At 37.1% G+C, this 14,540-nt stretch overlaps 1 protein-coding gene across 3 annotated transcripts in view; it reads right to left on the bottom strand.

The window, feature by feature from the left end:
- The window catches only part of LOC126183932 (RNA helicase aquarius), a 336,087-nt gene that overhangs the window by 152,291 nt on the left and 169,256 nt on the right, over positions 1-14,540 (bottom strand). For all 3 annotated transcript variants that reach the window (XM_049926283.1, XM_049926297.1, XM_049926289.1), the window contains 2 exons: positions 12,928-12,976; positions 3,015-3,112 (listed from right to left, as the gene is read on the bottom strand). In XM_049926283.1, the coding sequence (XP_049782240.1) occupies positions 3,015-3,112; positions 12,928-12,976 (147 nt within the window). The remainder of the gene's footprint in view (positions 1-3,014; positions 3,113-12,927; positions 12,977-14,540) is intronic.

Below are 14,540 nucleotides of genomic sequence, written 5' to 3'. Positions count from 1 at the left end.
AGATTCTTGGGAGATCAAATGACAAAGGATGAAAATGAATAAAAGTGAGAGTGCCAAGCAGATACAGTAAGTAGTGAAAAAGTCAGCGAGAAATTGAGTCTATCAGAGAGAGAGAGAGAGAGAGAGAGAGAGAGAGAGAGAGAGGCTAAGATGGAACAAAAGGTTTGCTCTTAGGGTAAAAGATTAAATCATCTTTTATCTCACATCTCAACTCGTAGTTTTAATTTTGTTACTTTCAATAAAGAACTTATGTTTCTGACACAAAAAATTCAATGTTTACTTTTGCAGTAGCCAACACAAACTTAGCATCCTTAGCCTGAACTTCTCATCTATTTCTACATCTACATCGATACTCTGGGAATCACATTTTAGTGCCTGGCAGAGGGTTCATCGAGCCAGCTTCACAATAATTCTCTACTATTACAATCTCAAACAGTGCACCTTAATTACCTTCACACAGTTTCCACACCTATTCTTTCCCTTAATTATCTTCCAAGAGAGGGTGGAGAAGAAAAAGATTCACAGTGTCCCCCCCCCCCCCCCTCCTCCCAGTAGGTTGGTTCGTTGTAACTTATTATACCTTTCTTTCTTCCCTCATCATTTCTCCTGCAAACATTTCTGGCAACGCAGATCTTATTCTTATCTTTTCCTTCACAATATGTATTCTCTGTATTACATCAATCAACTTTCTTTACCACTCACATTAAAATATATTGGGAAGCAGATGTGCAAATAATTTCAAAGTTGTTTTATTTATTTTTCACTTCACATTTTATAAACAAAAACTGGACTAGAACATGACTGGGTCACCTATTATATAATTTATTTTTCTGGAGGAGGAAAAAACTGAAATAAAAGAATGAGTGGCAGCTCTTTTAAATAATCAGGCTAAAAAATATGACACTCAACAGATCAAACCAAAGGCACGTACGGATTAACAGTAGAATTGAAGTTTGTTGTAAAAGATAAGAGCAAGAGGCACTAGAATTATATGAAATGGATATTAAATGATGCAGCAAACAAGTGAAAGGTTAAAAAATGGGCAGAAATGGGAACAGAAATAAAAGCAAAAAAAGTAAAAGTAAGGGAAAAATTTTAAAATGACTTGTAAAAACAGAACTAATTACTTTAGTAGAAGAAAGAGGCAGGAGAAAATGGAAAAAGTACATAGAAAGAGACTTTTGAAGAACAAGTTTACATCATCTTCAAATTCTGGTATTGGAGGAAACAGTTGGCACATTTGCCTATCAAATAGATTGTACTACCTGTGTAGACAGTGAAAAGACATTTTATGTGTATGGGAAGAATTTAGCACATGGCATACTTCATTTAATGGCTTAACTTATGAACTATTACCTTCATACTGGAAATGCTAATCAATTAAAGATTAGTACCAGATTAGATTTTCATTGTCTCTCATTTACCAATCTATCACTGGTTTAGAGGATGCCAAAAACTTTGAAAACACATTTGGCATACAGCAACAATACACCATAGAATAATGCACAATATTCTTGTACAACAGTACTATTATTGTTTAAAAATCCTTCTGTCGCATAACAAAACATATGCAGCTGTAACCTGTTTCAACATATCATTCTAATATTCATCTAAAATATTCATCCACAGGAAATATGAATCAGGATGGCTGATTTCCATAAAGATGATCTGCACCTTTGAAGTGAAGTGGATACTGTGCTTCAGTTGTATATTTCTTTTAATTTGACATGAATTTCTTATGACTGCATTTGCAAGATCTTGAAAAAAAGCTGAAACCTTTAGCAGGAAACGAAAATCATCACTAGTTCTGCAAACATGTAAAACATTTATTTCCCACAAATAATTCAAATTGTTAACCACTTCATAAAGGTACTAAACAAAATGAAACCATTAAATAGTAATCAACTTAAGTATCTTGATATTGCAGTGCATATAATTCAAAGCACAGCATCTACCTGAGTAAAAAGAAAACACACACACACACACACTCTGTGGAGTTACATATCACTCAAGAAGGGTTGTTTGTATTCTTATGTATGCCTTGCAGCCAAATAATACTTGCGAATGGAAGAAAGGTAATACAAATTATTATATAAGAGAGCACAGATACTGTGTGGGTTCATGATGCCCGCAAATGGAAGAAAGATAACATAAATTATTATATAGGAGAGCACAACTACTGTATGGATTCATTGCTTTGCGTGCATTTGGAGAACCAGGCTAAGAGAAAAGGCATATCTTCAAGATGGGATGACGATTGCAGTAACTTTGAGAGAAAAAGTCTCTGTGCACTCCGTGAATTGTTGGCTTATGTTGGAGAAACTTGTCATCCACAGAATAAATCAAGGAAAATATGATAATGGCTATCATCTCTATGAAGCAAATTACGTGATCTGTCATTCTGAATTTTTAAGTAGTGTTTTCAAGTTAGAAGTCTTTTGTTATCTGATGGATACTGCAGATGTTTTCGATCAATACATGGAGTATATGTATGTACGAAGATTGTCAGAAAAATTATTGAAGAAAAGTAGAAATTGTTAGATTACATTTCATTCCAGCATAAATTATGCATGCATTTGACGTAGTATAAGGTTGCTGTACCTAAGGTTCTTGTCAGTTAAGAAGATGAAAAGAACAAGAATAACATTTAATGACTACTGACTGAAGTAAGCCAAATCTATACTTTGAAATTTGACAGGAATGCTTAAAAAAAAACACACACACACACACACACACACACACACACACACACAACACACAACACACAACACACACACACCAGAGAAAGAGTGGGGGAGGGAGGGAACATTCTATCCCAGTCCATTCAGATATTTTTGTCACTGAGAGGGATATACCACAACCTACATGTAAGAATCACACATGGTGTGTGTGTCCAGCAATCTGAATTCAAAATCTAGATAGCACTTATTTTGAGCCATATACTCGCTAAAATACTTTATTTTCAGTTAAAATATTCTCTTACCAGAAAATTGTTTAGTGTAACATAACATTACCTATGTTAGGCTTTGCCACTTCAACAACTGCAAAATGAACAATAGGTTGAGCCATACGTGCCCATCCACCATAGAAAACACTTCCATCCTCTGCACGCCTGGAACAAGCAGATTAGTGCAAGAATTGAGACTATGGATATCTTCAAATGATATAGTCACATTTGTAGCTTTGACAACACCTAAAGTAGTTTAAGAGGGCTCTCTTGCGTCAAACATGAAGAAAAAAAAAAAAAAAAAAAAGTATTGCATGTCATTACTAATACACAATTTTTATCATAAATATGTGACATTTCTTCCTCTTTTTTTGAGTTGGTATTCTACAAAATGCAAAAGAAGAAATGGAGAAAGATGGAAAGTAGATTAGATTTCATGTTTTGTTAATATTGAGGTCATCATAGACAGTGTTTGTCCTGCCTGGTGGCAGGCTCCACTGAGTGGATTCACTGTCTCCATTTTGCTCAATCATTGGCCATGTCTGGATGTACATTTACAGCCTTCAGATCGTCGTGCAGTGTCAGCCAATTGCTGTCTAGGTCGTCCCTTAGGTCTCTTTCCCATGACTTCCATTGTGTACGCTGCTATTTACAAACATCTGTATATCAGCTGTTTTCTTCTTTAGGCACTAGATAGGAAAAAAAATTGAGCCTGAATCAGCAGTTTGCACTGTTAGTTACCCCAAATGGAATGTGTGCTTTGCTTGAACACTACTGTTTTGAGCAGAAGGTGTCGCTAATTAAGTTAAGTACAAAATCTATGCATTTTGCACATTTATTTACACGTGTAACTTGACTTCCTGTTTGCCCTCTGTGTGAGGTCTTACATTTCAGAATCTTCTATGTCGAAATTCTGTATTTTAATATTCTACTATTTGTGATGTTATCTTTCCATTATCTTTCATAAAATGTCTTGAGAGCTTGTGTGTATTTGACAGGTTGTGTACTTTCAAACATTTGCGAGTGCTGTTAAACAATTCATACTATATATCAGTAGTAAAATCCATTTTTGTATAGTACAGATGTTGGAAGCTGTATCCTCTTTCATATAGCTGACACACCCCCAATTTCAGCGTGTATTTATACGATTATACATAGATTTCTGAGAAGCTTTGTAAACTAACAAGTGTTTTATTTAGTAGTAAATAAAATGTTGTGGCCTCGTTGCTTATCCTGCAAATTAGGGCTGCGGTATCTTGTTCATCAAATCTATTCCCCTTATTGCAATATAGCTATTTCTGTGATCAATGGAATAAATCCACAATATTCCACTATTTGGTCTAGGAGACTGTTTGAAAGTTTGCAATTGTCATGTAAACATAGTTCTAATGAAGTCGACTATACGGCAAAATACTATTTGTGTTCACTACAACTGTTCCATACAATTTTCTCCAACAGTAGTGAACAATGCCCATGTTTGATGTAAATTACTTCTTTCTGAGTTTGTTACATGAATCTGTCATTCTCGTAACAAATACCACTTTCTTGGGAATTATAGCTGCCATTTTTAACAATAATTTGCAATCCTTGCAGTGTAAGTATCATTTCCTGGATACATCTGTGTGCTCATTCTGTTCACTATTGTGGACACCAGAGACCATTTTTGGTGTCTGGGAGCTCCTCTTCAGCCTGGATGTTTGGTTGGTTGGTTAGTTTGGTGCTAAGGGACTCAGTGATAAGATCATCAGTCACTTGGACCACAGATAGTTCATCAGAAGTTAGTGATGTCCATCAGTAATGTGGTCTGAAGACGAAAGTATGTAAGGGCAATAAAACTGAGGCCTAAAGGCAATACTGATGCCAGAGTTGAGAAATTATGGGCAAAAACAGTTACAGAATGAAGAATGCCTTCAGGAGAGCAAAAGTGAGAAGCCTCAGAACATAAGTGATGTCAGTAGGTCCATCAGTAATAAAAAGATGAGAGAAATAGGTAAGGTAGCAGGTGAATGGCTCCAGCACTCTGCACATAATGAGTCATACTATCCACAATCGTCCCATCCCTAATCCATTACGGTCAAGGCGTTAAAGAGCACCCACTGTTCAACAGAGTGCAATCCCTAAAATGAAAATAGGGTGTGCAGAAAAAGAGGCAAACCAGTTTTAAAAGTAATTATAACAGAGTAAAAGAGGGATGAAAGAAGCAGCTGGAAAAGCAGATAGGGTTGAGGGTCCCCTAGACCCAACATGGAATGTTTGAAGCCCCACCTCAACCAACCTGCTCCAGCCACAAAGGTAGTTTAAAAACCATATATCTGAAAATAAACACCACTTCACACAGAAAATGGAGAACAAGCTCCAATTTTCCCTGAATTGTGTGCCAATACTAGAGGCACAGAATTCGTTAGACAACACTTTGCATGGAGGGGCCAGAAGGATATGAGTCACAGTCTGTAAGGCTCCACAACCACCATGTGGGGGCGGTTCATTGCATAAAATAAAACTATGAATTAGTCTGGTACAACCAATGCAGACTTCTACCAGGAGGAACAGGAGGAGGAATGTCAAGCAGCAGTAGTCTTTTTGATGGCACAGAGGTTATTAGAGGGAGCAGTAGCCAACCATACGTTGTTTTATTTCTGAGTGAGCACAGGCCTTATTTGCATCCACAAACCTGCACCTGGGATTGTCAAAGCAAATGTGAGGTGAGTGACCATTTCTACAGCTGAATGGCTGGCCAGTTCATTCCCTGTGATACCCACATGACCTGGGACAAAGAGAAAGACAAGTGAGCAGGCAGGATGGTGATGAATAGCAGATATCACAGGGTAACAATTTAAAAAGGTAGTTAAAAATTCTTAAGAAATAGTCTCCACTCCTTCCAAATCAACTATGCAAGTGTAGACCAGATGTGGCTTAAATTCAGGGTGGCTACCCAAACTTGGAGAAAAAATTCCCTGAGAATTTCAGATGTGAGGAGGAAGACTGTGTCAAGAAGCTACTTTTAAATTAATGAAAATTAATAGCGAGCAGGGGGGTAGGCAGTATACCACAATAACAATTTTTCTTTCTTCTCAGCTGAGCTACATGACAGGCTGAAGAGATAGCTTAACCACAGTTTTTAAACAACGATAATATAATATTCACTAAATTAATGCACTTTGAAATATTAAGTACTTTAACATTTTTAATTTATAGGACTCAATAAAATTCAGTTTCAATGCTAAGTTAAAAACACAGAATTCCATGAGATTTTAGAAAATTCCTGAAAGTTTCTGAGATTTTCCTGATTTTTCAGGTAAATGTAATTCTGTGAGTATTCCCGATTTTCTACAACAATCACCACCCTGAAATTCAAAGAAATAGTATCAGTGGCAACTGAGAGATTTATACCAAATAAACCAATAAAGAGTGGTACTTATACCCTATGGTACATAAAACAGGTAAATACTGATGCACAAAAAAAAGAGAAAAAAAAGATCATGCCAAATTCAAAAGAATGCAGCATCTCCACGACTGGTGATGTTTTACTGAAGCTTGAAACTTAGCACAGATTTCAATGCAAGATATCTATAACAGCTTCCACAAAGAAATTCTGTCTTGAAATTTGGCAAAAAATCTGTAGAGAATCTGGTTTTATGTAAAGCACATCAGCAACAGATATAATCAATACCTTCAACATGTGATACCAATGGTAATATTACCACTAACAGAGACACTCAAATTCAAGAGTAACTCAGAAGTAGATGTCCTCAGTGTAGCAAAGCAGCTGAAACTACTTAATTAAAGCAAGACTTTTGGTCAAGATTTTATAACATTTACACATCAATAACATTTACACATCAATACTCAAGAAAGGAAATAGGAGTAATCCCATGAACTACAGATCCTTATCACTGATGCCCAGTGCTTGATTTGTAAACGGAGATGTTCTGGTACTGACCTTCCAGAGGGCGTTTTTGAAAGCACTGCTGACTTCTATTTGCAGTAGGATTTTGGAACATATAGTGTGTTCAAACATCATGAATTACCTTGTAGAATATGGTCTGTTGACACATAGTCAGCACAGATTTAGGAAACATTATTCTTGTGAAACATAATTAGCTCTTTATTCGCACAAAGTAATTCGTGTTATCAACGGGAAATCTCAAACTGATACCATATTTCTACATTTCTACAAGTTTCTGACACAGTTCCTCATGAGACACTTCTAATCAAATTCCGTGACTGAGGAAAACTGTCACAAGTTGTGTGATTAGACTCGTGATTTTTGTTGGAAAGGTCACAGTACATCTCAATCAACAGAAAGTCATCAAGTAAAACAGAAGTGATATCTGGTCATTCCCAAGGAAGTATTAAAGGTTCTCTTCTGTTTTTAATCTATATAAATGATTCAGGAATCAATCTGAGTATCCCTCTAAGATTGTTTGCAGATAATGCTGTCATTTACTGTATAGTAGCCATTAGAAGATCAAACCCAATTACAAAATGATTTATATAAGATGTGTCTATGGTGTGGAAAGTGGCAACTTACTCTAAACAATAAAAAGTGGAAGGTCATCCAAACAATTACTAAAAGGAATTCATTCAATTTCAGTTACAAGATAAATCACACATATCTAAAGCTGCCAATTCAACTAAATACATAGTAATCACAATTACAAACAATTTAAGTTGGAACAAGACTGCATTTTATTGGCAGAACACTTAGAAAATGCAACAGGTCTACTAAAGAGACTGCTTACACTACACTTGTCCATCCTCTGGTAGAAAATTTCTGGGCAGTATGGGATCCTTAGCATATAGTATTGACTGAGGACATTGAAAAAGCAGATACTGTTTGAGAGTCACGTGATAGAGAAACTGTCTGACGGTGTTCAACAAAATTTTGGAAAACTGCTAGTTGTCTTTAGCTTTCTGGTATGATATTTTGGCGCAGAGTCTTCTAGCCATCTTCAGGTTAATTATGATGAGCAATTCACTAAGCTCCTCTATTTAACATCTCACCAGCACACATGTAGTATCCTTGGTGGGGCGCAGCACACATGTTACTTGAGCACATGTGCATCAGCTCAAGTCTGTGTGCTGCTTTGTGCATCATTCATGGTGGAAGCTCGCAATACCTTTGCATGGTAAAATCACAGGAAGATGGCAATTTTGCAGAGCTCAAGGCTTTTCTATAATCGGGTCCCATACAGAATTTAACTGGAAACCACTGTCTCCATTCATATGGGATTCAGACAGTCGTATTTCCAGTGATTCATTGATGCTTGAGTTCCAAAAGTTTGACGTATGGCCCACAATTTTTGTTTCATTAAATTTCATTGACTTATTAGTGAAAATACAGTATTCAGTGATAGCAGACTTATTTTCTTGGAGACAGGAGATTAGTGTTTAACGTCCTGTCAACAATGAGGTCATTAGAGACAGAGCACAAGCTCGGATTAGGGAAGGATACAGAAGGAAATCAGCTGTGCCCTTTCAAAGGAACCATCCCAGCATTTGCTTGAAGCAATTTAGCAAAAACCTAAATCAGGATGGCCAGACATGGGTTTGAACAATCATCCTCCCGAATGCGAGTCCAGTGTGCTAACCACTGCGCCACCTCGCTCGGTTTGCTTGGAGAAAGTGAGTATTCTGGTGATGTTCTATAATGTGATACTGCACAGTGCACATCATTTCCCCTAAGTAACATTTACTGCATTCACACGGAATCCTGTAAACACCTGCTTTGCACAACTCTATGTCATTTTTAACGTAAGAAGCACTGATATTTTGGAAGGAGTCGAAAGACTACTTTAACTTTATGTTTCCTTAATATTCTGCCTGTTTTAGCTAAAATATTCCCAATGTATTGTAGACATAACACTGAATGCCGAGTTGTGCCATCACTCTTACATCACACCAAGATGTCTAAAAACTGCAAGCAACCATCTTTCTCCACCTCGATAGTAAATTTTATTTTTTCATATATGGAGTTCAGATGTTAAAGGAACTCTCTGTGACTATCCAAGTCATGAGGCCAGGCTACAAAAGTGTCATCAACATATTGCCAAAATACTGCTGGTTTTAAAATAGATGAGATGATTGCTCACTCTTCAAATTCCCCCATAAAAAGACTGGTCACCCAGGAGACGTAAGGGAGATGACACAACTGGGCATTCAGTGTTTCGAAAGGGCACTCATATTGACCTTTATTTACAATCTACTAGTTGTCACCATCCTGCACAAATGATGGATGTTCTCAAGACTTTGGTCCACTAGGCCCATACCATCTCAGATGCCAATAGCCTGCAAACAGAACCGGAACACCTGCAAACTGTGTTCATGAACAATGGATATTTGTTTCAACATGTACAGAGAGTGCTACGAACATACAAATGACTGAACAAGGAAGAGGATGAGGCTTTCAAAAAGACTCCTTGTCTACCATATACTGGAAATGATTCAGCTAGAATAGGCAGCATATTAAGACCTCCTTCCAAAATATCAGTGCTTCCCACGTTAAAGATGACTTAGAATTGCACAAAGCACATGTTTACAGGATTCCATGTGAATGCGGCAAATCTTACACAGGGCAAATGACACACAATGTGCAGAATCACATTATAGAACATCAGCAACATAATCGCCTTCTCCAAGCAAATAAGTCCACTATAAATTAACACTGTATTTTCACTGGTCATCAGATACAAGCACCAATGAATCAGTGGAAATACAACTGCCTGAATCCCTTATGAATTGAGAGAACGGTTTCCAGTTAAATTCTGCATGGGACTTGATAACAGAAAACGTAGCGGTCTGTATAACTTGTGTCGTTCTGAGATTTTGCTGTGTGAAGACAATAACCTAAGCAAGTTTTTGAGTGGTCCAAGCATTTCCAAGTTGGCTGAGAAGACATTTAAGATGACTCAAGCCCAGAGGCTCTTCAACATCAAAAACGCAACAAAAATATCAAAAAAGTAGGTAATCTGATTCAATCTTCCCATTGGTTGAGGATTTGATTGACTGCTGAAACCTTAGGAATATTGACAAGGAATGTGTAAGGCAACTTTTACACAACCAATTTAACCTGAGTAAAGTATGTGTGGCTCTGGTGTTAAAAATTCTCATGAATGAACAAAAAGAAGCTTTTGAAAATGTTTGTACTTACACTCCAAATACCACTGAAAATGATCCTAAATCCTTGGAAAGAGTGACAACATTTAACAAATCTTGGTTTTTCACTTATGATCCAGAAATTAAGCAGCAGTCCATGCTCTGAAAGGGCCCCAACTTCACTGACAATGAAAAGAGCTCGAATGAGCAAATCAAAATACAATGTGATGGTGATTGTTTTTTATGATACTCATGTAACTGTGTATGTTTACTGGGTTCCTGAAGGTCAAACTATTAATAAACATTACTACCTTGAGTTTCATGCTCAACTCTGTGAGGGAATAAGAAAAAAAAGACCCACATTGTGGAAGAACAAGTCACAGGTTCTGCATAAAGATGATACACTGGCTGACACACATTGTCTGTTGGGAGATTTCTACCAAAGTATGGAATCCCAGTGTTAGACCACCCACCTTATTTGCCTGACCTAGCACCATGTGACTTTTACCTATTTTCTAAGGTTACATCTGCATTAAAAGGAACAAGATTTGAGTCCCCTGAAGCAGTGAAAGAAAAAGCGGCAAGCATCATCAAGGAACTCGCAGAGGAAGAGCTCCAGCACTGTTTCCATCAATAGAAAATTCACATGAAGCATTGTAGGGATAGAGGAGTGGAGTATATTGAGGGTGAAAATTACTAAATATGCATGTTTTTGAAATAAAATATTTTCGGCAATGGTCTCATCATTTCATAGGCACACCTCACATATATGCCAGTGTAATCACTTACTTCAATAAAAGTGTACTAGATAAGGCCTGTAAAATCAGTTTCATTTCAAAGCTTTCTTTGATAACTATACATAATTAAATCCTGCGTTTCAGTCAAAGAGAATATTCTTCACACTCTCTCATCCCTGAAGATTTGCTAACACCCACACTGATTGAACTCAGCTGCCTAATCTTATCTCTACAGTAAGGGCAGCTTAAATAAAGCAATTCTGCAGATCACTACCTGTGTAATTATTTTTTGGTTGTTTGTAGGTACATACTAAAATTCACATGCCACATTAACATAGCACACCACTGTTTCCACTTCATCAACAGACTGAGCCATTGACCCCCCCGCCCCCCCCCCCCCCGCTCCTCTTCTAGGAATGTGTTATAGTACTGTGGGTACCAGGACATCAGACATGTACCTCCAAACAAACAAAACTAAATTACAAATCTTTAATTTTTTGAGATGACACAAGTTTTTACTGAAACTCATATTTGCTTGTTAGGTCAGCTAAGTGAGTTTTATCAGTGGAACGCTTTCAAAGTGTGTTGCCCAAAACAGTATAACAATGGTTATCTTACACATGAAACAGCAAGTGGATTGGCTGATTTAGATTTGCATGTAAATTTTTCCTGAGGTCGTACTGACAGATGAATTATCCAATGAGGCGTTGGTCGAGTGACCGATCAGGATGAGAGGAGTGGATGGGAGCAGGCGTTTGGAGAGTACTTTTGGGAGTTGCGTGATAGTTCATTACATCCACCAGAGCTCAGTCCATGCCATCCACCAGGGCTGGAAAATGCTGAAAGTATTTGCATTTCATGGAACATCAGTGCAAGCTCTGAAAAACAAAAGAGCATCAATGAGTGTCATGGATGTCAGGAATCAAACTTTGCAATATACAGTGGTGTGAAACCAGCAACATTTCACAGTCTGGTTTGAGTCCAGATAGCAAATTCATGTAACAACTAAACACGCAACACTTCAAGATGGCTGGGTCCACTGTTGAAATAGTGAGCATAAAACAGAAACAACAATTTGCCAGTATACCCAAGAGGCACATACAATGTCACTTTGGATGGTTATTTCCACAAGTGATACTCAAGTAGTCATACAACAGGCTATAAAAAGACGAGGAGAGCCTCATGTGATGGAGAGAGCATCTGGTCTCCTTTCTAAAGGGATGACTATGAGAAACAAGTGAATGTGGGAAGGTTCAATAGTCTCTTCCAACTGGTGATTGGTGGATGACAGCAATATCAACACTGACAGTGAGTTTGCAAGGAGGGCACCATGTCTATGAATGAATTAAGAAATGAAACACAAGCTTGTATTAGGGAAAGATAGGGAAGAAAACCAGCTGTTCCCTATAAAATAAACCATTTGCCTTGAGTGATGTAGGGAAATCAAAGAAAATCTAAATCTGGAAGGCAATTTCAGACACCATTCACCTGAATATCGATACTGGTTATGATGTGGGTGCAGAGGATTTAATAAATAAACACATCATGATCTGCCATGTCTCATACAATGCAGGCTAGTATTTGTTTCCTTGTTGATTTCTGTTACATGGACCCAACATTTCACCTCCTAATGATGGAGAGACATTCAGAGGCTAGAAAGACTTCCCTTCCACTTTTCTTCTTTCTTGGGCTAAACTGCTCTAATTTTATGGGCAATCTATTTGGATCTAGTTTCTGTTAGTATGGGTCAAAGCAATTTCTGTTTTGCTCTAATTATAAAGTCCCTTTCGTATTGTCTATAGGGTGTTCTTTAGTGACAGACCACTACTTTGGTGGAAGATAGATCCAGTTGTGGTACTATAAGAAAAACAGCATAATATAAAGTAAAAGAGAAGATAATGAAGAGCTATGAATTAAAAATTACATCTATAAGAGAATGTTGAGGAATAATGATGATGGCCTTTACAGATATGACTAGAAGTGACTTAGTGAACACAGTGGAAAGTTGTCTGCCACCAGATTTCTAAATACAAAACAAACAAGATATCTCAAATACTTTGGTTTTAGATATCTAAAAATAGACAGAATATTGTTGTTTCTCATTTTGTCCATACTACATTTCAGAGAAAATAAAGATTAAGATCATACCATGGACTCAGGCGAATGACAGCATCTTCTATGTCTTGACGAATTTCATCTGAAATGAAAAATGTCACAGTCAAAAGAAGTTTCACTCAATATCACTAACTGAAAATACATCCAAGTTTAAAGTAAGGAAACAATAACATAAAATTACTATGCAGAGAACATCACATCACAATCAGGTTGTTGTTACATACAGTAAAAGGATACATCAAATGTTTAAAAAGAGGGTACGTAGACTGAACACCACTCACAATATGGAGAACACAGTACACAGCCATCAAGTATATGAAAAGCTGAGAATTATTGTTGCTCTGCTATTTAACTTGTATTCTTCACTTAAAGATGACAGTGGCTAAGGTCTAGATCAGGACCAGTGGTAGTCACGACAGTGTTTCTCTACTGCTCATATATTGGCAACACATCAGCTTTGCTTAGCCAAAGGGATGATACATTCAAGTAACCAATGAGAGACGAGGAAAGTGCCAATAAATTTCTAGCACTAAAATTGAAACCATTCTCTTCTTCACTGTTGTCATGGTTATTTAACTATTTCTTCCTCAAATACATCACAGATTATGAGGTTGTGATTAGTTTGAGACCTAATAGCTCAGCTTAAATTGCTGTGAATGAAACAAGCAGCAATTAAATTTATAACCTACGGTGTCACAAACATTTAACTTTCTTTCCTAATGTGTCATGAATTATGATGATGTAGTTAGGTTGGGATGTAAAAGCAGAAGTTTAATTAAATTAATAATCTTGGTTGTCAAAATATTTGTCCATTTCTTCCAAAATATCTTACAATTTCAGAAGTGATGTGATATACTGATGTGAGACTGTGACAAAATTCCTTCACCTCTTACTTTGAAACATGTTACATGTCTGTTGCTCTCTAATTGTTTATGTAGACCTAGTAGAGGACTCACTTTTCCCTTCTTATCATATATCAACAAGAGCACTGACAACTTTGCTGCATTTACATGTAAGTATGCTACTGGCCCTGATCTAATCTTTTACTTTAACAGTTTTTACACAGCTGAGTGAGTGCAGTTGTAGGTTTGCGCTACAGAAAGCAGAGGTGCAGAGGATAGAGGATGAGAGAGGCATAAATATAGACAAGAATGTTAGGAGGATATGATGAATGCCTAAAGATGATTTTGGGAAGAGTAAAGACTAATTTTCTCTCAAATACTGTTTCTGTTTACCATGTTTCAGTATACCATCAGCAAATACAAAGATATCTATTGCACAGTCCTTCCACTTCTTCTGCTCTGCATCCTTGAAGACAGGTGGTGACAGTTAGTTCTCTTGTTGGGTTCTGCTCAAAATTCAAACTAATTCTATTTCCCTTCTTGGAATTTCCTACTGCACTTAGTTTCTTAATGTAGCTATGACATTCTTCTTGCACCACTGGTAGTTCTTTACTCTTCTTTTCTGAATTTTCTATTTTATTTACACAGTTCTACATTTACAGTACACACAGTATATGCCTATTTATTTAGAAAAAGGACATTCAGAAACATCATTGACCAAATTACCCCCCCCCCCCACCATACACAACACACACACACACACACACACACACACACACACACACACAAGCTATCCTCCAATGT

Source organism: Schistocerca cancellata, chromosome 1 (assembly GCF_023864275.1).
Source record: "Schistocerca cancellata isolate TAMUIC-IGC-003103 chromosome 1, iqSchCanc2.1, whole genome shotgun sequence".
In the NCBI taxonomy this organism is placed as follows: domain Eukaryota; kingdom Metazoa; phylum Arthropoda; class Insecta; order Orthoptera; family Acrididae; genus Schistocerca; species Schistocerca cancellata.
Note: the sequence above shows the minus strand (reverse complement) of the source record. Positions and strands in the feature narration are given on the sequence as shown.